A 25,381-nucleotide genomic window follows, 5' to 3' on the forward strand; every position below is an offset into this window, starting at 1 on the left:
AATGCGGGTGCCGGCAGCTGTTTATGCCCATACAGAGCAACGATTGAATTGCTCCATCAGTCTCCCGACATTAACAATTGAATTCCACCCATGTATTATATTTAGGCATATACAACTGCTTAATAGTGATTTTGTGTGTTTTTATGAAAGTATGTGGAAAAGTTTTTAAATATAATTTTTATTTACATTTTAACCTGTGTTTTTGATTCATTAAATAATTAACAATTAGAAACTGTATAATTTTTTGTATGACAAAACCTTGCAGATATAGGGGGTCATTCCGAGTTGATCGCACGTAGCAACTTTTGCTGCTCATGCGATCAACTTGACGCCACCTATGGGGGAGTGTATTTTAGCATAGCAGAGCTGCGATCGCTTGTGCAGCCGAGCTATGCTAAAAAAAATTTCAAGTAAAACAAGACCAGCCCTGCAGCTTCTTACCCAGTGTGACAGATCCAGCGATGAAGGTCCTGGCTGTGATGTCAGACATCCGCCCTCCAAACGCCTGGACACACCTGCGTTCACCAATGCCTGGACACACCTGCGTTCCCCTAACCACGCCCGGAAAACGGGGAGTAGATGCCCCGATCCTCCTTCCCACTGTCGCTCTTCTTGCGATCGCGCCTGCTAACGCTTTCATCGGTCCTGGCGTTGCTGCGTGTGAACGAGTCGGAATGACCCCCATAGAGAGAGTATACACCGGTAGCGATGGTCATGGCATTAACACACCCAAATGGTCACAGCACACGCTCATCTCCGCACTTCCTTCCTAGCTAATGGTCAAGGCATTTGCAAAATACCCTTCCCCTTGCAACGGCCGATGGTGACAGTATCCGCAACAGTAGTGGTGGTCAAAGCATCCGCATGTACCCCTCCCACCCAGCAATCCTCAATGCTCACACTATCTGCATGCATCCCCAACACCCTGTAACCACAGATGGATGACAGGCGCTAGTATAACGATACCAACCTATCTTGCAGGACTCCAGGACATCATTAGCATAACCCGTCCCATCCTGGTGATGCACTGTACAGCCGACCTATTGTGTGATTGGTATGTCAACCATACACACAGCACAATGCACCATTATATCTGCAGATATATTGGTCAGATGTGATACATCTGTGAACAACATCGTTCACAGACATATTGCTGGTAAGATAGTGCGACATATTGCAGTAAACGATATATCAGCAGTTCAACTGAATGGCCAATATATAACGGCCAATGTGTGCCCGGTATTTCTGACACGTACACCCTTTACTAACAGATACCACTTATTGACACACATTCCACTAACACAAATACTTATTGACAGATCATTACTAACACAGATTCCACTAACTGATATATCTTACTGACACACTTACTAACACACACACACACATCACTCTCTGACAAATACCCATTACCAGTGCCGTAACTAGACATTTTAGTGCTGTGTGCAAGAAACAGCATCGCCCCCTCCCCCCCAATATATAAAACAGGGTCAGTGCACGACGTAGGTGCATGTAAAAAATATAGGGGCAAGGCTACATGAGGAAGTGCCACTTACATACATGACACCAGGTAGAGTCCCCCTTTTACACATTACGGCAGCAGAGTCCCCCTTTTACACATTACGGCAGCAGAGTCCCCCTTTTATTTATTAGCAGTTTCTTATATAGCGCAGCATATTCCGTTGCGCTTTACAATTAGAGCAACAATTATAGAACAAAACTGGGCAAAGACAGACAGACAGAGGTAGGAAGGCCCTGCTCGCAAGCTTACAATCTATAGGGAAATAGGCATTGATACACAAGGATAGATGCTACCTGTTACATAATGGTTCCCCAGGTTGCTAGGTTCTTAATGGGTTGTATATGATATGATCACATAGCAATGTTGGAAGACAAAATGTGAGTTTATGTGGACTGTACAGAGGGGATGTAACTTGATAGGGAAGCTGTTAAGGTTATGTGTGTGGGTCTGAAATTTGGTAGGCTTGTCTGAAGAGATGAGTTTTCAGAGAACGTTTAAAGGTTTGGAGACTAGAGGAGAGTCTTATTGTGCGTGGGAGTGCATTCCACAGAGTGGGTGAAGCCCCGGTAAAGTCCTGTAATTTTGAGTGGGAACAGGTAATACATGTGGATGAGAGACGCAGATCTTGTGCAGAGCGGAGAGGTCTGGTAGGGAGATATTTTGAGATGAGTGAGGAGATGTATGATGGTGCAGTTTGGTTAATAGCCTTGTATGTAAGTAAAAGTATTTTATATTTGACACGGTAGAAAACCGGTAACCAATGGAGGGACTGACAGAGCGGATCAGCAGATGAAGAACATCTGGCGAGGAAGATTAGCCTCGCAGCTGCATTTAAAATGGATTGAAGTGGTGATAGCCTATGTTTGGGAAGACCAGTAAGGAGACTATTACAATAATCAATGCGGGAGATGATGAGTTCATGGATTAGAGTTTTTGCAGTGTCTTGTGTAAGATAAGGGCGTATTTTGGATATGTTTTTAAGGTGCATGTAACATGATTTAGAGACCGATTGAATGTGTGGAATAAAGGACAGTTCAGAGTCAAGGGTGACACCTAGGCAATGAGCTTGTAGGGTGGGGTGGATAGTTGCATTGTCAACAGTTATAGAGATATCAGGTTGGTAACTACTCTTAGCTGGTGGGAAAATAATTAATTTGGTTTTGGAAATGTTGAGTTTTAGTTGGCAAGATGACATCCAAGATGAAATGGCAGACAGGCATCCAGTGACACGAGCCAATACTGGTAGTGACAAATCTGGGGAGGATAGGTAGATTTGAGTATCATCAGAGTACAAATGATACTGAAATCCAAAGGAGCTGATTAGTTTACCAAGAGAGGAGGTATAGATTGAGAAAAGCAGAGGACCTAAGACTGAGCCTTACGGCACTCCAACTGATAGAGATAGAGAAGAGGAGGTAGAATCAGACAAGTGAACACTGAAAGAGCGATTAGATAGGTAGGATGAGAACCAAGAAAGGGCTGTGTCCTGAAGACCTAGGGATTGTAGTGTTTGTATGAGAAGAGAGTGGTCAACAGTGTCAAAAGCAGCAGAGAGATCTAGAAGAATAAGTAGTGTGTAAAGGCCTTTTGATCTAGCAGTGACTAGATCATTCACTACTTTGGTCAGTGCCGTCTCTGTGGAGTGTTGGGCACGAAAGCCTGACTGAAGTGGGTCCAATAAGTTGTGCGAGTTAAGAAAGTGTGTGAGGCGAGTGTAGGCAAGCCTCTCAAGTAGCTTGGAGGGACTGGGTAGCTGAGAAATGGGACGGTAGTTAGAGAGTGTGTTTGGGTCAGAGTTGTGTTTTTTTAGAATGGGAGTAATGACTGCATGTTTGAACAGAGAGGGAAAGATACCAGTAGAGAGAGAGAGAGATTACAGATTTTAGTTAAGGTTGGGATAAGCACAGGAGACAAAGTTTTACTGACCTGTGAGGGTATAGTATCAAGAGGAGAGGTAGTGGAGTAGGAGGATGAAAAGAGTGTTGATACTTCATCTTCACTTGTGGGATCAAATGAAGAGAAAGTGCCAGAGGGTTCAGGTAGGGAATTGAGCAGGTCACTGGCTGAGTTAGAGCATACCATTTCATCTCGGATGTTATCAATCTTATCCTTGAAGTAGGAAGCAAGTTCTTGTGCACGGATAGTAGCTAGTCGGGGAGGTGAGGGAGGGTAAAGAAGTGATTTAAATGTATTAAAAAGTCGCTTGGGGTTGTTGGCATGATAAGAGATGAGAGATTGGAAATATGTTTGTTTGGCAGTGTCCAGGGCCTGACGATAGGAGTGGTAGGTAGTTTTATATGTGAGAAAGTCACTTGGATTCTGAGATTTCCGCCACTGACGTTCTACTTTACGTGACAGTTTTTGTAGGTGTCTTGTTGATTTAGAGTGCCATGGTTGGCATCTAAGCCTACGTGGAGTGTGATGGGTAGCTGGAGCCTCTTCATCAAGGGCACTCTCTAGGGTCTGGTGCAGGTGTAATACAGCAGTGTCAGGTGTAGTAAATGTAGAGATTGGTGAGAGCAGTTGTTGCAGAGAAGTGGAAAGTTGTTGAAAATATATATTATTAGTATTTCTACGGGTTAGAGGAGGCTTGCTTGGTTTTTGTGTCCTAGAATTTAAAGTAATAGAAGAGATTGTGAAGGTGATCAGGTTGTGATCAGAGAGAGGGAAAGGAGTGTTGGTGAATTCGGAAACTGAGCAGAGCCTGGTGACCACAAGATCAAGGCAGTGGCCCTCCTGGTGAGTAGAGGAGTCGGACCATTGGGTTAGGCCAAGAGAGGAGGTTAGAGAGAGGAGTTTGGATGCATGAACAGATTGTGGACTGTCAAGAGCTATATTGAAATCTCCCATAATGATGGTGGAGATGTCAGAGGATAAGAAGTGTGGGAGCCAGGCAGAAAAATCTTCTAGAAATTGTTGTTTAGGTTGCCCAGGAGGGCGATAGATGGCTCCAACACGCAGAGAGAAGGGGGTGAAAATCCTGATAGAGTGAACTTCAAATGAGGTGAATGCGAGTGATGGAACCTGAGGTAGAACAGTGTATGTGAAAAACTGTGACAGTAAGATTCCGACCCCTCCACCTTTACTGTTATTAGGCCTAGGTGTGTGTGAGAAATGGAAACCTCCGTGTGACAGTGCTGCAGGGGAGGCCGTGTCTGATTGTGTGAGCCATGTTTCTGTTATAGCCAGCAGATTAAAGTTGTGAGATATGAAGAGGTCATGGATGGATGTTAATTTGTTACAAACAGAGCGTGCATTCAATAAGGCACATTTTAGTGTTTTGGAGGGGGATGGGAGACACGTGATATTTATGAGGTTAGATGGATTTCTATGTTGTTTTGAGACAGCAGAGTGTGAGAGGGAAAGGTGGTTGGGGCCTGGATTTGGTGATATGTCACCAGCTAATTAAAGCAGAAGAGTGAGATAAATATTGGTGGATGTTTGCGAGTGTTTGTTCTGGTGGCCAATTGTGGTTGTCAAAGTACTTGCAGAGAGGAAAGAATAAATCGCATGAGTGTTTAGTTGAGGGGAGTGGAGAATAGAAGCTATAATGTGTCCAGAGGGGTGAGTTTCAGGGTGAGTGTAGAATGTGTTAAATTTGGTGAGAATTACACATTACGGCAGCAGAGTCCTCTTTTTACACATTACGGCAGGCAGAGTACCCCTTTTTACACATTACGGCAGGCAGAGTACCCCTTTTTACACATTACGGCAGGCATAGTCCTCCTTTTTACACATTGCGGCAGGCAAAGTCACCCTTTTTACACATTATGGCAGCATAGTCCTCTTTTTACACATTACGGTAGGCAAAGTCCCCCTTTTTACACATTACGGCAGAAGAGTCCCCTTTTTTACACATTACGGCAGCAGAGTCCCCTTTTTTACACATTACAGCAGCAGAGTCCCCTTTTTTACACATTACGGCAACAGAGTCCCCTTTTACACATTACGGCAGTAGAGACCCCTTTTTACAGATTACGGCAGCAGAATCCTCTTTTTTACACATTAGGGCAGGCAGTGTCCCCCTTCTTGCACATTATGGCAACAGAGTCCCACTTCTTACACATTATGGCAGCAGAGTCGCCCTTTTTTACACATTACGGCAGCAGAGTCCCCTGCTAGAGGACCAGAGGCATTTCTAGAGAGGAGGGGACCCTTGAGCAGACTCCATGTGTGGGCCCCCTCCTCTCCTGTAGCTGTCACCGCCGCTGTTAGCGCTCTCAGCACTGAAACTCTGGCACAGTGCCAGAGTCTACAGCGCATGCGCAGGACTCAGAAAAAATGGGCTCCGCGCCATTTATTCGGAGTGCTGTGGACTCTGGCACTGTGCCAGAGTCTCTAGTGCTCAGTGCGCTAACAGCAGCGGTGACGGCTACGGGAGAGTAGTGGGCCCACACACAGTCACCGATCAATGCCAGAAAGGTGAGTATAGAAGAAATGGGTGGTGTGTGTGTGGGGTGGGCCCCCTCTGGACCCAGGGGCCCGTGTGCACCACACACACTGCAGCCCATTATAGATATGCCACTGTGAAGGACAGCTACTGAAGGTGACGGGAGTAGCTGCCACTGGAGAAGGGGGAGTCGGGAGGGGGGCTTTCAGCTGCATCGCTGCGTGGCTAGGTCTGCAATGTAAGCAATGGTGAGAGTAGTAGCCGTGTAGCGCTGCAGATAGTGGCGGTTGTCACGGCCCTGCATGTGTTGTCGACGGTCCTGCGCCTACAGTGCATATGCATACATACTTACTGAAAAACACCACTTACTGACACATATACCATTTACTGACACAGACTCCCTTTACTAACGGACACCCCTTACCGCTATGGACACCCCTTACTGACAAAAACATTGACACAGACACACTTACTGACAGACACTGTTTACTGACATGCACAACAGATAAACTTACTGACACAGACCACTTACTGACAAACATTACTTGCTGACACACACAGACACTACTTACTGACACACACTATTTACTGACACACACAAGCAACAAATAAACGTACTGGCACGTCCGCTCCGCTGTGAAATTCACAACATCCATGACCCAGCTCGCCTCACAGATAGCAACCTATTCCCCCAGGGTAGGTCCTTCCCCTTTTTCATTAATGATTACTGATCAACTGGTCCAGGGCGGAGCTTTAATTGGCATATGGACAACGCTTCAGACTGGCCTGGGGGTGGAGCTTCAGCAGGGGCGGGGCTTCAACTGGTATGTACTGGACTGGGGGCGGAGCTTCAGCTGCTATGTGAATGTAGATTCTAACTGGACTGGGGACGGAGCTTCAGCAGGGGCAAGGCTTCAGTTCCCCTGGTATGTGGATGAAGCTTCCGACTGGACCGGGGGCGGAGCTTCGGCGGATCCGAGGGCGGAGCTTCGGCTTGTATGTAGAATCTTGTAGAAGAAGCTTCTGACTGGTCGGGGGGCGGAGCTTCGGCATGTCCAGAGGCTGAGTTCGGGCGGGTTCTGGCCAGGGCAGCAGAGAGCAGACTAGGGTGTCAGAACGGCAGTGGTGTGTTCGGCGCACATCAGCTGGAGCTACTTTTGGCAGCTAGGAGATGAGCGCGGTGAGCTACTGGTGGTGACAGGATTTTTTTTTCCTGTCAGCACTGCATTGGATCCTGTGGGCCTATTTTTAATGGGGGGCCTGGAGCTGCAGCTCCATCCGCCCCTTTGTTAATCCGGCCCTGCGTATAAGGACGCTGCTGCTACTACTACTGCGGGGGCATTACGTATAAGGACGCTTCTACTACTGAGGGTGCACTACGTATAAGGACGCTACTACTACTGTGGGTGCATTATGTATAAGGATGCTACTACTACTGGGGGGGCATTATGTATAAGGATGCTACTACTACTGGGGGAGCATTATATATAAGGATGCTACTACTACTGGGGTGCATTACATATAAGGATGCTACTTATACGGGTGGGGCATTACGTGTAAGATGAATACGATTTTGCTACTGTGTGGGGTAAATTTAAATGGAGTTACTATTGTGTGGTCATGCCCCTTACTTGTGAGACCACACCCCTTTTCCTGGCGTGTGCCAAAGGCGCGCGCTGACCCTTTGTCGAATATGGGAGGGCGCAAATTTATAGTTTGCAGGGGGGCGCCGAACACCCTAGCACTGGCCCTGCCCACACAGTAGCAATAACCCTTACACATTTGGTGAAATAAATCACCCTGTGAAACAACAAAATGCAAAAAACAATGGAGGTCATTCCGAGTTGTTCGCTCGGTAAAAATCTTCGCATCGCAGTGATTTTCCGCTTAATGCGCATGCGCAATGTCCGCACTGCGACTGCGCCAAGTAAATTTGCTATGCACTTAGGAATTTTACTCACGGCATTTTCATCGTTCTGGCGATCGTAATGTGATTGACAGGAAATGGGTGTTACTGGGCGGAAACAGGCCGTTTTATGGGCGTGTGGGGAAAAACGCTACCGTTTCCGGAAAAAACGCAGGAGTGGCCGGAGAAACGGGGGAGTGTCTGGGCGAACGCTGGGTGTGTTTGTGACGTCAAACCAGGAACGACAAGCAATGAAATGATCGCAGATGCCGAGTAAGTCTGGAGCTACTCAGAAACTGCTACGAGGTGTGTAATCGCAATATTGCGAATACATCGTTCGCAATTTTAAGATGCTAAGATTCACTCCCAGTAGGCGGCGGCTTAGCATGAGCAAATCTGCTAAAATCCGCTTGCGAGCGAACAACTCGGAATGACCTCCAATATGCCAATGACTTATCTTCAATTAAGGCATTCTTCGGTCAAATGACCCATTGATGTTGGAACATATGGATATAAAAGCAAAGAGAATCACACATAGTGCATACCATTATGACCATATAGATGCAATAGCTCTTAATTAGGAACTAAGCTTGTTCCAAGAGTACACACTCCATATTAAAAAAGACTTCAAGAAAATGGAAATCGTTGTAATCAAGTCAAAGGAATCAATTTGCGTGCCAAAACAAAGATGGCCGTGTGTTCCAGGGTCCGGAAGTAACCACAAACTATTATCATAATATATTATTTAAATATGCAGACACTTGTTTTTTTATATTAATATACTAGTCCCATTCATCCCTCTCGTATATGTAAATTATGAGCTGAATAAATTATGAGCCCCGTGTGACGTCGAAATGAAGCGGCTCCCCAAGACGTACGTCACCGGTAGTGACATTATGCGGTTCACAGTGCGCTCCACAGCCACCTCTAGGTGGAGGTTGGCTGTGAGTGCACACTGAGCAGAACTTCCGCCACCCAGGTTATCGGAAGTGATGTGGTGCGGCCCACAGTGCGCTCCACTGCCGCTGCAAGGCGGAGGCGGGCTGAGAGTGCATATTGATATAATTTCCGCCATCCACGTCACCGGAAGTAGCGCGGTGCGTTTCACAGCCGTTTTAAGTTAAAACGGGCTGTGAACACACTCCAAATGTTGTAATCCCATTCTTCCATTACTCCCCTCTTATTTTCTAAAGCTCCTATAACCCCTCAGTATGTGTATATGTCTATTTATATATACACTGCTCAAAAAAATAAAGGGAACACTTAAACAACACATCCTAGATCTGAATGACTGAAATATTCTTATTAAATACTTTGTTCTTTACATAGTTGAATGTGCTGACAACAAAATCACACAAAAAATTATCAATGGAAATCAAATTTATTAACCCATGGAGGTCTGGATTTGAGTCACACTCAAAACTAAAGTGGAAAAACGCACTACAGGCTGATCCAACTTTGATGTAATGTCCTTAAAACAAGTCAAAATGAGGCTCAGTAGTGTGTGTGGCCTCCACGTGCCTGTGTGACCTCCCTACAATGCCTGGGCATGCTCCTGATGAGGTGGCGGATGGTCTCCTGAGGGATCTCCTCCCAGACCTGGACTAAAGCATCCGCCAACTCCTGGACAGTCTGTGGTGCAACGTGGCGTTGGTGGATGGAGCGAGACATGATGTCCCAGATGTGCTCAATTGGATTCAGGTTTGGGGAATGGGCGGGCCAGTCCATAGCATCAATGCCTTCATCTTGCAGGAACTGCTGACACACTTCAGCCACATGAGGTCTAGCATTGTCTTGCATTAGGAGGAACCCAGGGCCAACCGCACCAGCATATGGTCTCACAAGAGGTTTGAGGATCTCATCTCTGTACCTAATGGCAGTCAGGCTACCTCTGGCGAGCACATGGAGGGCTGTGCGGCCCCCCAAAGAAATGCCACCCCACACCATTACTGACCCACTGCCAAACCGGTCATGCTGGAGGATGTTGCAGGCAGCAGAACGTTCTCCTTGGCATCTCCAGACTCTGTCACGTCTGTCACATGTGCTCAGTGAGAACCTGCTTTCATCTGTGAAGAGCACAGGGCACCAGTGGCGAATTTGCCAATCTTGGTGTTCTCTGGCAAATGCCAAACGTCCTGCACGGTGTTGGGCTGTAAGCACAACCCCCACCTGTGGACGTCGGGCCCTCATACCACCCTCATGGAGTCTGTTTCTGATCGTTTGAGTAGACACATGCACATTTGTGGCTTGCTGGAGGTCATTTTGCAGGGCTCTGGCAGTGCTCCTCCTGTTCCTCCTTGCACAAAGGCGGAGGTAGCAGTCCTGCTGCTGGGTTGTTGCCCTCCTACGGCCTCCTCCATGTCTCCTGGTAGCGCCTCCATGCTCTGGACACTACGCTGACAGACACAGCAAACCTTCTTGACACAGCTCGCATTGATGTGCCATCCTGGATGAGCTGCACTACCTGAGCCACTTGTGTGGGTTGTAGATTCCGTCTCATGCTACCACTAGAGTGAAAGCACCGCTAGCTTTCAAAAGTGACCAAAACATCAACCAGAAAGCATACGAGCTGAGAAGTGGTCTGTGGTCACCACCTGCAGAACAACTCCTTTATTGGGGGTGTCTTGCTAATTGCTTATAATTTCCACCTGTTGTCTATTCCATTTCCAGTGTAGTCATTGTCTTATGCTGCATCAGTCCAGCCAGTCACAGTGTTGGTGTCCTCTGCTGCTATGTCTCCAGTGCTGCTGGCTGCTGTATAAGTCCCTTCTATTTTTGCTGTGTTGTCTTGCATCAGACCAGGGGTAGTGTCTTGTTCAGCATCAGTCCAGTGACCAGTCACAGTGGTGGTGTCCTCTGCTGCCATATATCCAGTGTTACTGCCGTATAATTCCTGTGATACTGGCGTATAATTCCCATGATATTGCCTTATAATTCCCGTGATACTGACGTATAATTCTCAGAATACTGCCGTATAATTCCTGTGATACTGCCATATAATTCCCGTGATACTGCCGTATAGTTCCAGTTATCCTGCTGTATAATTCCATATAAGTCCATATAATTCCGTATAAATCCAGTCCAGTGGTGCTACCATATAAGTTCAGTGGTGCTGTCCTGTGCTGTATATTATTTACTCCAAATAAAGGAGTTATTAATATTTAATCCAAATAATTTTTAGTGTTTGCCCTGTGAGGTGTAGGGGTACGCTCTCTTGTGACGCATATTGTGTTATATAACTCCAGAAAAATAATGGAGAACAAAAATTTGGAAGATAAAATAGGGAAAGATCAATAGCCACTTCCTTCTAGTGCTGAAGCTGCTGCCAATAGCCGCCACGACATAGACGATGAAATGCCATCAACATCGTCTGCCAAGGCCGATTCCCATTGTGATAGTAGAGGGCATGTAAAATCCAAAAAGCCAAAGTTCAGTAAAAAGACCCAAAAAAAAGAAATTTAAATGGTCTGAGGAGAAACGTAAACTTGCCAATATGCCATTTACGACACGGAGTGGCATGGAACGGCTGAGGCCCTGGCCTGTGTTCATGACTAGTGGTTCAGTTTCACATGATGATGGAAGCCCTCATAACTGAGGCCTTGACACTTATGTTGGTGTTAGACGTGCATCCGGTATCCGCCATTAGTGCAGTGGGATTTAGACAATTGATGGAGGTATTGTGTCTCCAGTGGTACCAAATCCCATCTAGATTCCACTTCACTAGGCAGGCGATAGCGAGATTTTGCCATTTAATTCCAGTGATTTGGATGTATAATTAATTACAGTGATTTTGCCAATTAATTCCAGTGATTTGGACATATTATTAATTACAGTGATCTTGCCAATTAATTCCAGTGATGTGGACGTATAATTACAGTGATTTGGATGTATAATTACAGTGATCTTGCCAATTAATTCCAGTGATTTGGACGTAGAATTACAGTGATCTTGCCAATTAATTCCAGTGATTTGGATGTATAATTCCAGTGATTTGGACGTATAATTCCAGTTGGAATTGTTTGTGTTGCTTGGCTTAGTCATACAGCTACCTCATTGTACCTCTTCGACATCTTTACATGAGGTGCTGTTTGGGGCCTAGTTTTTGAAAAGTGCCATCCTGTGTGACACTGCCGTATGAGTCCAGGGGTACTGCTGTATTAGTCCTGGGGTACTGCCGTATAAGTCCACCAATTGCAGATTTTTTTTAAGTGACTGGAGCGTGCTGGAGATGCTGTCAGTGGACCGAATTATTGCGGCCCACTCTCGACATTCAGCCACTGCGTGACACTACTAGATGGGCCAGGTGGTTGTGTCGCTTAGCTTAGTCATACAGCAACCTCGGTGCACCTTTTTTTCTTCTTTGCATCATGTGCTGTTAGGGGCCTTTTTTGGATATCTGCCCTCCTGTTTGCCACTGCAGTGCCACGCCTAGATGGGCCAATTGTTTGTGACGCTTGGCTTAAGGGCCCTACACACAGCGCGATCCGCCGCCGAGCTGCCCGACAGCGGATACGGCCGACGGGGGACCCGGCGGCGGGGGGGGGGGGGGGCAGTGACGGGGGGAGTGAAGTTTCTTCACTCCCCCGTCACCATAGCAGTGCAGGCAAATATGGACGAGATCATCCATATTGGCCTGCATGCACAAGCGACGGGGCACCAGTGATGAACGAGCGCGGGCCAGCGCATCGTTCATCGCTGGTGCCTACACACTGAAAGATATGAATGGTATCTCGTTCATTCATATCTTTCAGTCATATCGCCCAGTGTGTAGGGCCTATTAGTCATACAACTACCTCATTGCAATTCTTTTTCTTCTTTGCATGATGTGCTGTTTGGGGCGCTATTTTTTATACCTGCCCTCCTTTCTGACACTGCAGTGCCACTCCTAGATGGGCCAGCTGTTTGTGTTGTCCACTTGTGTCGCTTAGCTTTATTATCCAACAACCTTGGTGCAACCTTTTGGCCTAAAAACAATATTGTGAGGTGTGAAGTGTTCAGAATAGACTGGAAATGAGTGGAAATTATTGTTATTGAGGTTAATAATACCGTAGGAGCAAAATTACCCACAAATTCTGTGATTTTAGCCGAGTTTTTTTCAAAAATCATCCAGATCCAAAACCAAAACACGAAAGGGTGGTTTTGGCAAAACCAAGCCAAAACCAAAACACGAAAGTGGAATTAGAACCAAAACACGAAAAGTGCCCTCCGCACATCTCTAAATATAATATAGTGCAATTGTAGAATAAAAATGTTGCACCTATAACGCTCTTTAGATATTGAGTAAACTACATATTTCTCTATCGTCCTAGTGGATGCTGGGGTTCCTGAAAGGACCATGGGGAATAGCGGCTCCGCAGGAGACAGGGCACAAAAAGTAAAGCTTTAGGATCAGGTGGTGTGCACTGGCTCCTCCCCCTATGACCCTCCTCCAAGCCAGTTAGATTTTTGTGCCCGGCCGAGAAGGGTGCAATCTAGGTGGCTCTCCTAAAGAGCTGCTTAGGAAAGTTTAGCTTAGGTTTTTTATTTTACAGTGAGTCCTGCTGGCAACAGGATCACTGCAACGAGGGACTTAGGGGAGAAGAAGTGAACTCACCTGCGTGCAGGATGGATTGGCTTCTTGGCTACTGGACATCAGCTCCAGAGGGACGATCACAGGTACAGCCTGGATGGTCACCGGAGCCTTGCCGCCGGCCCCCTTGCAGATGCTGAAGTAAGAAGAGGTCCAGAATCGGCGGCAGAAGACTCCTCAGTCTTCTAAAGGTAGCGCACAGCACTGCAGCTGTGCGCCATTTTCCTCTCAGCACACTTCACACGGCAGTCACTGAGGGTGCAGGGCGCTGGGAGGGGGGCGCCCTGGGAGGCAAATGAATACCTATTTTGGCTAAAAATACCTCACATATAGCCTCCGGAGGCTATATGGAGATATTTAACCCCTGCCAGAATCCGTTAAGAGCGGGAGACGAGGCCGCCGAAAAAGGGGCGGGGCCTATCTCCTCAGCACACAGCGCCATTTTCCCTCACAGAAAGGCTGGAGGGAAGGCTCCCAGGCTCTCCCCTGCACTGCACTACAGAAACAGGGTTAAAACAGAGAGGGGGGGCACTAATTTGGCGATATGCTTATATATATATTAAGATGCTATAAGGGAAAACACTTATATAAGGTTGTCCCTATATAATTATAGCGTTTTTGGTGTGTGCTGGCAAACTCTCCCTCTGTCTCTCCAAAGGGCTAGTGGGTCCTGTCCTCTATCAGAGCATTCCCTGTGTGTGTGCTGTGTGTCGGTACGTGTGTGTCGACAGGTAGGAGGACGATGTTGGTGAGGAGGCGGAGCAATTGCCTGTAATGGTGATGTCACTCTCTAGGGAGTCGACACCGGAATGGATGGCTTATTTAGGAAATTACGTGATAATGTCAACACGCTGCAAGGTCGGTTGACGACATGAGACGGCCGACAAACAATTAGTACGGTCCAGACGTCTCAAAAACACCGTCAAGGGTTTTAAAACGCCCGTTTACTTTAGTCGGTCGACACAGACACAGACAGGGACACTGAATCCAGTGTCGACGGTGAATAAACAAACGTATTCCTTATTAGGGCCACACGTTAAAGGCAATGAAGGAGGTGTTACGTATTTCTGATACTACAAGTACCACAAAAGAGGGTATTATGTGGGATGTGAAAAAACTACCATAGTTTTTCCTGAATCAGATAAATTAAATAAAGTGTGTGATGATGCGTGGGTTCCCCCCGATAGAAAATTATGGGCGGTATACCCTTTCCCGCCAGAAGTTAGGGCGCGTTGGGAAACACCCTTTAAGGTGGATAAGGCGCTCACACGCTTATCAAAACAAGTGGCGGTACCGTCTATAGATAGGGCCGTCCTCAAGGACCAGCTGACAAGGCTGGAAAATATAATAAAAAGTATATACACACATACTGGTGTTATACTGCGGCCAGCGATCGCCTCAGCCTGGATGTGCAGAGCTAGGGTGGCTTGGTCGGATTCCCTGACTAAAAATATTGATACCCTTGACAGGGACAGTATTTTATTGACTATAGAGCATTTCTATATATGCGAGATGCACAGAGGGATATTTGCACTCTGGCATCATGAATAAACGCGATGTCCATAACTGCCAGAAGATGTTATGGACACGACAGTGGTCAGGTGATGCAGATTCCAAACGGCACAGTATGGCCGTATACAGGAAGAGGACTTGTTTGGGGTCGGTCCATCGGACCTGGTGGTCACGGCAACTGCTGGAAAATCCACCGTTTTTTACCCTAAGTCACATCTCTGCAGAAAAAGACACCGTCTTTTCAGCCTCAGTCCTCTCGTCCCTATAAGATCATATCTGCCCAGGGATAGAGGAAAGGGAAGAAGACTGCAGCAGGCAGCCCATTCCCAGGAACAGAAGCGTTCCACCGCGTCTGACAAGTTCTCAGCATGGCGCTGAGACCGTACAGGACCCCTGGATCCTACAAGTAGTATCCCGGGGGTACAGATGGGAATGTCGAGACGTTTCCCCTTCGCAGGCTCCTGAAGTCTGCTTTACCAAGTCTCCCTCCGACAAGGAGGTAGTATGGGAAAAAATTCACAAGCTGTATTCCCAGCAGGTGATAATTAAATTACCCCTCCTACTACAGAAAAGGGGTATTATTCCACACTATATTGTGGTACTGAAGCCAGAAGGCTAGGTGAGACTTATTCTAAAAAAATTTTTTTGAACACTTACAAAGGTTCAAATTAAGATGAAGTCACTCAGAGCAGTGATAACGAACCAGGAATAAGGGGACTATATAGTGTCCCGGGACATCAGGGATGCTTACCTCTATGTCCCAAATTTGCCCTTCTCACTAAGGGTACCTCAGGTTCGTGGTGCAGAACTGTCACTATCAGTTTCAGACGCTGCCGTTTGGATGGTCCACGGCACCCTGGGGTCTTTACCAAGGTAATGGCCGAATTGATGATTCTTCTTCGAAGAAAAGGCGTCTTAATTATCCCTTACTTGGACGATCTCCTGATAGGGGCATAGTCCAGGGAACAGTTGGAGGTCGGAGTAGCACTATCTCGGATACTGCTACAATCAGCACGGGTGGATTCTAAATATTCCAAAATCGCAGCTGATCCCGACGACACGTCTGCTGTGCCTAGGGATGATTCTGGACACAGTCCAGAAAAAGGTGTTTCTCCCGGAAGAGAAAGCCAGGGAGTTATCCGAGCAAGTCAGGAACCTCCTAAAAACAGTGCATCATTGCACAAGGGTCCTGGTAAAAATGGTGGCTTCCTACGAAGCAATTCCATTCGGCAGATTTCACGTAAGAACTTTTCAGTGGGATCTGCTGGACAAATGGTCCGGATCGCATCTTCAGATGCATCAGCGGATAACCCAATATCCAAGGACAAGGGTGTCTCTCCTGTGGTGGTTATAGAGTGCTCATCTTCTAGAGGGCAGCAGATTCGGCATTCAGGATTGGATGCTGGTAACCACGGAGCCCAGCCTGAGAGGCTGGGGAGCAGTCACACAAGGAAAAAATTTCCAGGGAGTGTGATCAAGTATGGAGACTTTTCTCCACATAAATATACTGGAGCTAAGGGTAAATTTATAATGCTCTAAGCTTAGCAAGACCTCTGCTTCAAGGTCAGCCGGTATTGATCCAGTGGGAAAAACATCACGGCAGTCGCCCACGTAAACAGACAGGGCGACACAAGAAGCAGGAGGGCAATGGCAGAAACTGCAAGGACTTTTCGCTGGGCGGAAAATCATGTGATAACACTGTCAGCAGTTTTTCATCCCGGGAATGGAAACTGGGAAGCAGACTTCCTCAGCACGACCTCCACCCGGGAGAGTGGAAACTTCATTGAGAAGTTTTTTCCACATGATTGTAAACCGTTGGGAAATACCAAAGGTGGACATGATGGCGTCCCGTCTGAACAAAAAACGGGACAGGTATTGCGCCAGGTCAAGAGACCCTCAGGCAATAGATGTGGACGTTCTGGTAACACCGTGGGTGTACCAGTCGGTGTATGTGTTCCCTCCTCTGCTTCTCATACCTAAGGTGCTGAGAATTATAAGACGTAGAGGAGTAAGAACTATACTCATGGCTCCGGATTGGCCAAGAAGGACTTGGTACCCGGAACTTCAAGAGATGCTTACAGAGGTCTTATGGCCTCTGCCGCTAAGAAGGGACTTGCTTCAGCAAGTACCATGTCTGTTCCAAGACTTACCGCAGCTGCGTTTGTCGGCATGGCGATGGAAAGCCGGATCCTAAGGGAAAAAAGGCATTCCGGAAGAGGTCATTCCTACCCTGGTCAAAGCCAGAAAGGAGGTGACCGCACAACATTATCACCACGTGTGGCGAAAATATGTTGCGTGGTGTGAGGCCAGGAAGGCCCCACAAAGAAATTTCAACTCGGTCGTTTCCTGCATTTCCTGCAAACAGGAGTGTCTATGGGCCTCAAATTGGGGTCCATTAAGGTTCAAATTCGGCCCTGTAAATTTTCTTCCAGAAAGAATTGGCTTCAGTTCCTGAAGTCCAGAAGTTTGTCAAGGGAGTATTGCATATACAAACCCCTTTTTTGTGCCTCCAGTGGCACTGTGGGATCTCAACGTAGTTCTGGGATTCCTCAAATCACATTGGTTTAAAACCAGTCAAATATGTGGATTTGAAGCATCTCACATAAAAAGTGACCATGCTCTTGGCCCTGGCCTGGACCAGGCGAGTGTCAAATTGGTGGTTTTTTCTCAAAAAAGCCCATATCTGTTTGTCCATTCGGACAGGGCAGAGCTGCGGACTCGTCCCCAGTTCTCTCCCTAAGGTGGTGTCAGTGTTTCACCTGAACCAGCTTATTGTGGTGCCTTGCACCTACTAGGGACTTGGAGGACTCCAAGTTGCTAGGAGTTGTCAGGGCCCTGAAAATATGTTCCAGGACAGCTGGAGTCAGAAAATCTGACTCGCTGTTTATACTGTATGCACCCAACAAGTTGGGTGCGCCTGCTTCTAAGCAGGCGATTGCTCGTTGGATTTGTAACACAATTCAACTTGCACATTCTGAGGCAGGCCTGCCACAGTCTAAATCGGTTAAGGCCCATTCCACAAGGAAGGTGGGCTCATCTTGGGCGGCTGCCCGAGAGGTCTCGGCATTACAACTCTGCCGAGCAGCTACGTGGTCAGGGGAGAACACGTTTGTAAAATTCTACAAATTTGATATCCTGGCAAAAGAGGACCTGGAGTTCTCTCATTCGGTGCTGCAGAGTCATCCGCACTCTCCCGCCCGTTTGGGAGCTTTGGTATAATCCCCATGGTCCTTTCAGGAACCCCAGCATCCACTAGGACGATAGAGAAAATAAGAATTTACTTACCGATAATTCTATTTCTCGGAGTCCGTAGTGGATGCTGGGCGCCCATCCCAAGTGCGGATTATCTGCAATACTTGTACATAGTTACAAAAATCGGGTTATTATTGTTGTGAGCCATCTTTTCAGAGGCTCCGCTGTTATCATACTGTTAACTGGGTTTAGATCACAAGTTGTACGGTGTGATTGGTGTGGCTGGTATGAGTCTTACCCGGGATTCAAAATTCCTCCCTTATTGTGTACGCTCGTCCGGGCACAGTACCTAACTGGCTTGGAGGAGGGTCATAGGGGGAGGAGCCAGTGCACACCACCTGATCCTAAAGCTTTACTTTTTGTGCCCTGTCTCCTGCGGAGCCGCTATTCCCCATGGTCCTTTCAGGAACCCCAGCATCCACTACGGACTCCGAGAAATAGAATTATCGGTAAGTAAATTCTTATTATTTGGAGGGTCAGTGAAATAACTATAATCCCAATTTTCTTGGAATTCTCAAAGTATTCAAAAGGGTAGAATAAGAAATATATGTGAAGCAGACTTTGCAAATCTCTGAAAATTGGTTTGGTCATACCAAAACCACCTTCAGGCTTCAAGCAGTTAATTTAATTCCGGGAAGATTTTGGACTGTGTGTGTTTGTGAGGCTCCACATTTATCGCTCAATGTCAGTAACCTGCAAGGAAGAGAAAGTCTGAGGTTTCAGGGCTGGATTAGATTATCTGGCAAACAAAGACAAATAAATGACAGTAGTGTTTAAAAAAAAAAAAAGTGTTGGGTTGTAAAACCCGGAGCTTCTGAGCATGTTTATGGCTGATATTTAAAAGGGCAATCCTTTTGCTAGCAGGACACTCCGGGTTTTACAACCCAAAATTTCGTAAATACACCTCTAGAGCAGTGGTTCCCAAACTCTGGGGTCTATTTACTAAGACTTTGAAAGTACCAACCAGTCAGCTACTAACTGCCATGTTACAGACTGTGGGGCTCATTTATCACGAGTGATCAAACTTGTTGGGAATGATAACTGGTGCTCCACCCAATTCACTCCAAACTGTCATGTGTTTTAAAAATGACAGTTAGGAGCTGATTAGCTGGAGCACCATTTATCATATGCAACAAGTTTTATCACTCGTTGATAAATTGGCTCCTGTGTTTGAAAAATTGACAGGAGCTGCTGGTTGGTACGTTATCTCTCTCCACTTTCTCTTGCTCCAAGGCTTCGTAAATAGACCCCTGTGTCCTCAAGGCACCCTACCCTAACAGCACTGGTTTTTAGGATATCTGTACTTTAGCACTGGTGACTTAATTAGTACCTCAGTCAGTTTGAGGTGCATCTGTGCACAAGCATGGATATTTTTTAAACCTGTGCTGTTAGGGTGCCTTGAGAACCGCATTTGGGATAGTGGGGGAGATGTATCAAATCTTAGAGTGCCAACCAAACAACTTCTAATTGTTATTTTTCAAACACAGCCTGTAAAATGGCAGTTAAAAGCTGATTGGTCGGTATTTTTCTCTCCACTTTCTCGCTCTCTCTCTTAAGTTTGATAGATCTTCCCTTAGTGTGAGGCCTGGAACATCATGGAATTGCATTTGGAAAGTTCACGGGTATTGGAAATCCGTGGCTCAGCTGATTGTGTGAGAGGAATCTATGGCAAAAAATACCCATGGAGTTCTTGTGTAAAGCTGTGCTGAGAATTCAGATGATCACGTTCCAATGGCTGCAGAGAGGTAGAGTGGTTGGTGTGTGTGTGTGTGTGTGTTGGAAGGGGGGCAGGGGGTGTAAGAGCCAGAGGGACACTGAACCAATAGCAAGCTGAAACTGACAGTGCAGCTTTTTATTTTTCTACGTGGTGACTGGTCACACACAGGGCCGGTTCTTTGCCTTGTGGCGCCCCGGGCAAAATATAGGGGCGTGGCTTCAAATGGGGGCGTGGCCACGGCGCTGAAAGAAAATAAAAAAATAAAAAAAATTATACTTACCATCCCCGTTCCTGATCCAGACCGCCTCCGCCGGCGCCGCCGCTCTTCTCCTCTCTTCGATCTATGGGAGAGACGTTATAACGTCTCTCCCATAGAACAGCATAGACACTAGAGGTCAATTATGACCCCTAGTGTCTGTGCCAGTATGTTGTGCGGTGCGCGATGACGTCATCGCGCATCGCACAGCAAAGGTCCTCTCCATGAAGGGAAACTAGACCGTAGCGTCTAGTTTCCCTTCATGGAGAGGACCTTTGCTGTGCGGTGCGCGATGACGTCATCGCGCACCACACAACTAAGGTCCTCTCAATGAAGGGAAACTAGACGCTACGCGTCTGGTTCCCTTCAAAGCGGGGGGGCACAGCAGGGCACTGCGGGGGGCACAGTGGCGGATCTTGCCCTGGTGCGGCGCCCTCCGGATGGCGCCGGCGCCCTCCGGAAGGCGGCGCCCCGGGCAAAAGTACCGCTTGCCCGTGGCAAGAACCGCCACTGGTCACACATGAAATGGAGGAGAGAAGGGGTGGTCTAACATTAGCTGACTGCAATGAGGGGTACGCATTCAGCATACCGGCCATCCTTATGCCAACATGCAGGAAATCGGCAGCACTATAGGAACAAAGTTGAAATGCAGTGTAAAACATTTTTAATGGCATTAGTAGTACAGTATCACCGTAAACCTTTTGCTTTACAATTAAAATGCCTTAAGTTGCATTTTAACATTGTCGGTACAGGGCTGCCAACATGATATCCTGCTGATCAGGCATATGTGTTCTCAATAAGGGGATGTTTGATTGGGATCAGTACGAAATCCCACTGGACGGCATCCCGACGGTCGAAATACCGACACCGGAATCCCGACCAGCAGAATCCCAACAGGGGTGGCGAGCGGAACGCACACTATTTTATTCTCCCTCTATGGGTGTCGTGGACACCCACGGAGGGAGAATATGTTGGGATTGTGCCGGCCGGGATTCCGGTGTCGGTATTTCGACCGCCGGGATTCCGTCCGGCGGGATCTTGACCGCATCCCCTTTCATTAACTGACAAAAGATACAGGGGTCTATGTACTAAGCTTTGGGGAAAGATAAAGTGGACGGAGATAAAGTACTAGCCAATCAGCTCCTAACTGCCATGTTACAGGCTGTGTTTCAAACATGGCAGTTAGGAGCTGGTTGGTTGAGACTTTGGAGGATATGTACTAAGGAGTGAAAAGTGTGGAGAAGTGAGCTAGTGGATAAGTTGCCCATGGCAACCAATCAGCATTGAAGTAACATTTATAATGTGCATACTTTCAAATTATACAGAGCAGCTGATTGGTTGCCATGGGCAACTTCTCCACTGGCTCATTTCTCCACTCTTTTCACTGCTTAGTACATGTACCGAATCTCTCTACCCTTTATCACTCTCCAAGGCTTAATACATACACTCAACCGACCCGCTCAGCCTGTCCAAAGCTGTGTCGTTTGTGGGAGCCTGAGAGCAGGTGCCAATGCCGCTGGTGATGAGAACAGTCGCCTGCACTAGCTATCCGCTGCTGACTGCAGATACACTTTCTGTAGCCAACAGGGCTTATCATTGATCATACTGTACCTATAGTATATCAGTTTGTAGGTGTATTTTGCAGGATTAATTTATTTTCTCATATACGAGAAGAGCGTAGCCGCTGAACTTTTATTCAAACTGAATAGCATATGCGCATTTCGCTATTAAAAGAGAGGTTTCTAAAAATTTGTGTGTAAGCCTATCTGATGCATGCATGGCATAAACATGGCACTCGTTACTGGGGCAAAGCTGCCCACAACTTGCAACTTGTCCAACTCTGCATAAGCACGTAGTTGCAGAATGTAGATGGGAGTGTGAATAAACTCTGGGTGTACTTTATAAATCTGTTGGTGATCGCAGGGTAAGAACAGCAGTGTTGTGATTGGCTGGCTGTAGGACACATTTGTAGATTGTATGACAGGAAGATAGGTATGTTTATGTCCATGATGCTGCCTCGCCAGCAGGAGTGACCTGTCAGTCATGACCTCCTAGGCAGGAGAGGGCAAAGGTTGGTGGGTGACGGGACCCTTAGCCAATAACATTCTGCATTTATGGTATTAACTTATGGTATTTTTAAACTCCTGTTCTGAGCTCTCAGCTACAGCCGCTGCTAATCTTGTGAAACTGATGTACTTAGCATTATAATGGTAACTTGTATAATTTTCCCCTTTCAGGTTTCTTTTCCGCTGGCCAGAATGTCACTCAGTGTGAGCCGTGTCCACTGGGGTCATTTTGCAAGTAAGGGTTAATGCATGTTGTCCTATTCAGCTGTACCATGATTTATGTCCGAGTCATCCTATATAATAAGTCTAATGCTGCTCCTCGCCTCTATGGGGGGAATTCAAGTGTTTTGCATGCCAGCGGCCACTACATGGCGCCTGATAAATCAATTCAAGTGTTGCTCCATTCGGCCGCGCACAGCCGCCGGCGCTGACGTTACTGTTATGTTGTTTCGTCATTTTGACAGGCTGGTAACTACGTAGTAAGAGATGACGTGCATTTAGGGGAAGTTGGATCAAGCCTTCTAAAGAGGAGAAGTTGCCCATATCAACCAATCTGCTTCGAGGTAGCATTTATCAAGCCCATTCTATATAATGATAGGTAGAAGGTGATTGGTTTCTAGGTGCAGCTTCTCCCCTGTCCTCTTTAGAAGGGTTGGTAAATCTCCCCCTAGTGTAGATTGCTGCATGACAAGTACTGCTTTGTACAGTGCAATCCCTGAGCCCAATGGAACCTTCTATAGGTTTTTATATGGACAGGTTACTCCTTGTACAGAGCCATCTGTCTGTCTTGTGGCTTTCGCTGGTAACAATTTCCCAATTACTTGCTGTCCTTTTTGTTCATATCCTATATAAAAGCATTAGTAGTGGAAATACATGTGATCTGATGAGAGAATGCCATATAATGTCTATATGTATTTCCTCAGTACTACGCGATGCACCGGCTGTGTTGTGTGCACCCAGGGAAAGGAATCTCTGAAAGTCGGCTCTATAGAGTGCACCCCGTGTCACCCAGGTAAAATAAATCATTAGCTTATTGTACTATTAATGCGGTAGTATATGAGGTTAGCCATGTTACCGTGGTAAAATTTCACATGGATAATCTTTCACCAGGTATAGGACTTGGTGTAAATGCTCTGATAGTGATGGCAGCTGCTTCCACAAGCAGATGGGTAGAGAGCCCTGCGTACAGGCAGAGATTTATTACTGCACACTCAACGTGACCACACTTATGTGTAAGTCTGAATCAGCTGCTGTGTGTGCGTTGAAAGGGTTAAGTAATCATCTAATACCTCCTAGTAATAGGCATGATAAGCAAATAGTCAAGGGCTCCCATCATTGTGTAGGTCGACATTAGGGTTAGGCTGAGGCGGGTGCATTAGGCTGTAGAAGGGAGAGATTAGGGATAGGCATTAGAGGGGGGGGGGGATTAAGGTTAGGGGTAGTGGAGCTCTGACCAGGAAGTTATAGTCACATGACAGCTAGGACCTGGAAGCTATGATTAAGCCGCTGCAGCCACCAGGAGAATGTAAGTAACATAGATATGCTAACATGTCAACATTTCATCACTGTCTACAAGGTGAATGTCTACATTATGATCATGCCGGCATTATGACTGTCGACATATTGTACCTAACCCATTGTAGCAACAAAAAAAAACCTGGCACCCCATGCAGTGTTTGCTCAGGCCATAATTCCCACCCCATTATAATGCAGTTGTGAGCATTCCAAATCTAACATTATTGCTACAATTGTGGAATGCAATTATCTGGGTCCATCATTAATAAAGAGTATCTGCCTTGCTGACTTAGGCATGTACAAGGGTCCCGAAGACCACAAATGCCTGTATTGCCAGGACAGTGAATACCAAGAGAACTGGGGAGGAGAACGCTGCCATGTGTGCCCTGTCGACCACTATTGTCCTGTAAGTAAATGGAAGTGAACAGACCTAAAACTGATTTCTGTTTGTTTATAAGAAGCTCCTAGAGGTGGTGAAAAACCATATACATTCCAGCCCGTAAAAACAAAGGGATCTACTAAGTATGTTAGATTTCCAGGCCTTCTCTAAGTTCTGGGGGAAGGGAGGGAGAGGGGGTTCAGTCACCGAACGCTTCCAGAATGAATGTGTGTGACAGGAATGGATGGGGACTTGTCACTTGTGTGCACACTGATGGTGCCAGGCTGGTTGCGATCAGGAACTGCTGTGATTGTTCTAGATTCATTAATATAGGGCCCCTGTAAATACCTGGAAAAGCCATCAAGACTGATCACAGCCTAAATCATTTGGTACAAATCTGTACTTAATTCAGTAAATGATAATATAAGCACTATGAATTAAATATTTGAGGAATGCATCCTCCTAAATGCCTCTGGACCTCAAGGAATGATACAAGGTCTGTTTCTCTTCGGATAGACTCATAAGTCGCCCACATCCACCAGCCAATCTGTAGTATTGGTTCTGTTACAGGTATGGATGGTCTGTAGCCAGATTGCATGAAGTTCTTAAATTGTTGATATATGACACGCCCCCATCACATCTGTCTCACCAAAATGGTTGGGTGTCCATCCCCAGGAAATTCCTTCTTTGCACTGACGAGGTGTATGATAAATTTGAGCCTGCACAAATTCGACCAGGCTGCCAACATCAGAACCTTAGCTCTAGTCAGTCATCTACTCCCATTAGGTCGCTGATGCAGCTTTGAACATAGGCGGCATTAAGCTGCCCACTTGGAGTCAGCGCCAACATATTATAGGGTTTGCATTCGTTGTACTCACTGACCAAATCCTATTCTAAGGGGGATATTCAATTGTTTGAAAAGTCGGTTGGGTGTCTGTTTTTTCCTGTCTATTTGATAGGAAAAAACAGACACCCAACTGACTTTTCAAACAATTGAATACCCCCTTCCCCCTAAGCATTTGATTTATAGCCCAAGTAGGGTGCAGAGGAAGGAGTGTCACATGAAAGACCCTAATAATGTACGTAACTGGTTACAAGTAGGGTAGTGTAATAGTTTAAAAAAAAAAATTGTTCTAAAGGTGTAATTATCACTTCAAATCAAGTTCCGTTGCATTTCCACTGTAGGCCATGGTATTTTGTCCTATCCCTAAACCCAACTTGGTGATTTACAATAATCCTTGTCAAGTTCATCAATAAATGTCATTTTTCACAAGGCTGGAATTAAATGTCTTCCTAT

The 25,381-nt window shown here is 46.4% G+C and overlaps 1 protein-coding gene across 2 annotated transcripts in view; it reads left to right on the top strand.

The window, feature by feature from the left end:
* Nucleotides 1-25,381, top strand: part of LOC135003257 (laminin subunit alpha-like) — a 106,045-nt gene that overhangs the window by 79,445 nt on the left and 1,219 nt on the right. For both annotated transcript variants that reach the window (XM_063951737.1, XM_063951734.1), the window contains 3 exons: nt 22,362-22,425; nt 23,114-23,202; nt 23,999-24,111. In XM_063951737.1, coding sequence (XP_063807807.1) covers nt 22,362-22,425; nt 23,114-23,202; nt 23,999-24,111 — 266 coding nt within the window. The remainder of the gene's footprint in view (nt 1-22,361; nt 22,426-23,113; nt 23,203-23,998; nt 24,112-25,381) is intronic.

Source organism: Pseudophryne corroboree, chromosome 1 (assembly GCF_028390025.1).
Source record: "Pseudophryne corroboree isolate aPseCor3 chromosome 1, aPseCor3.hap2, whole genome shotgun sequence".
NCBI classification, from domain to species: Eukaryota; Metazoa; Chordata; class Amphibia; order Anura; family Myobatrachidae; genus Pseudophryne; species Pseudophryne corroboree.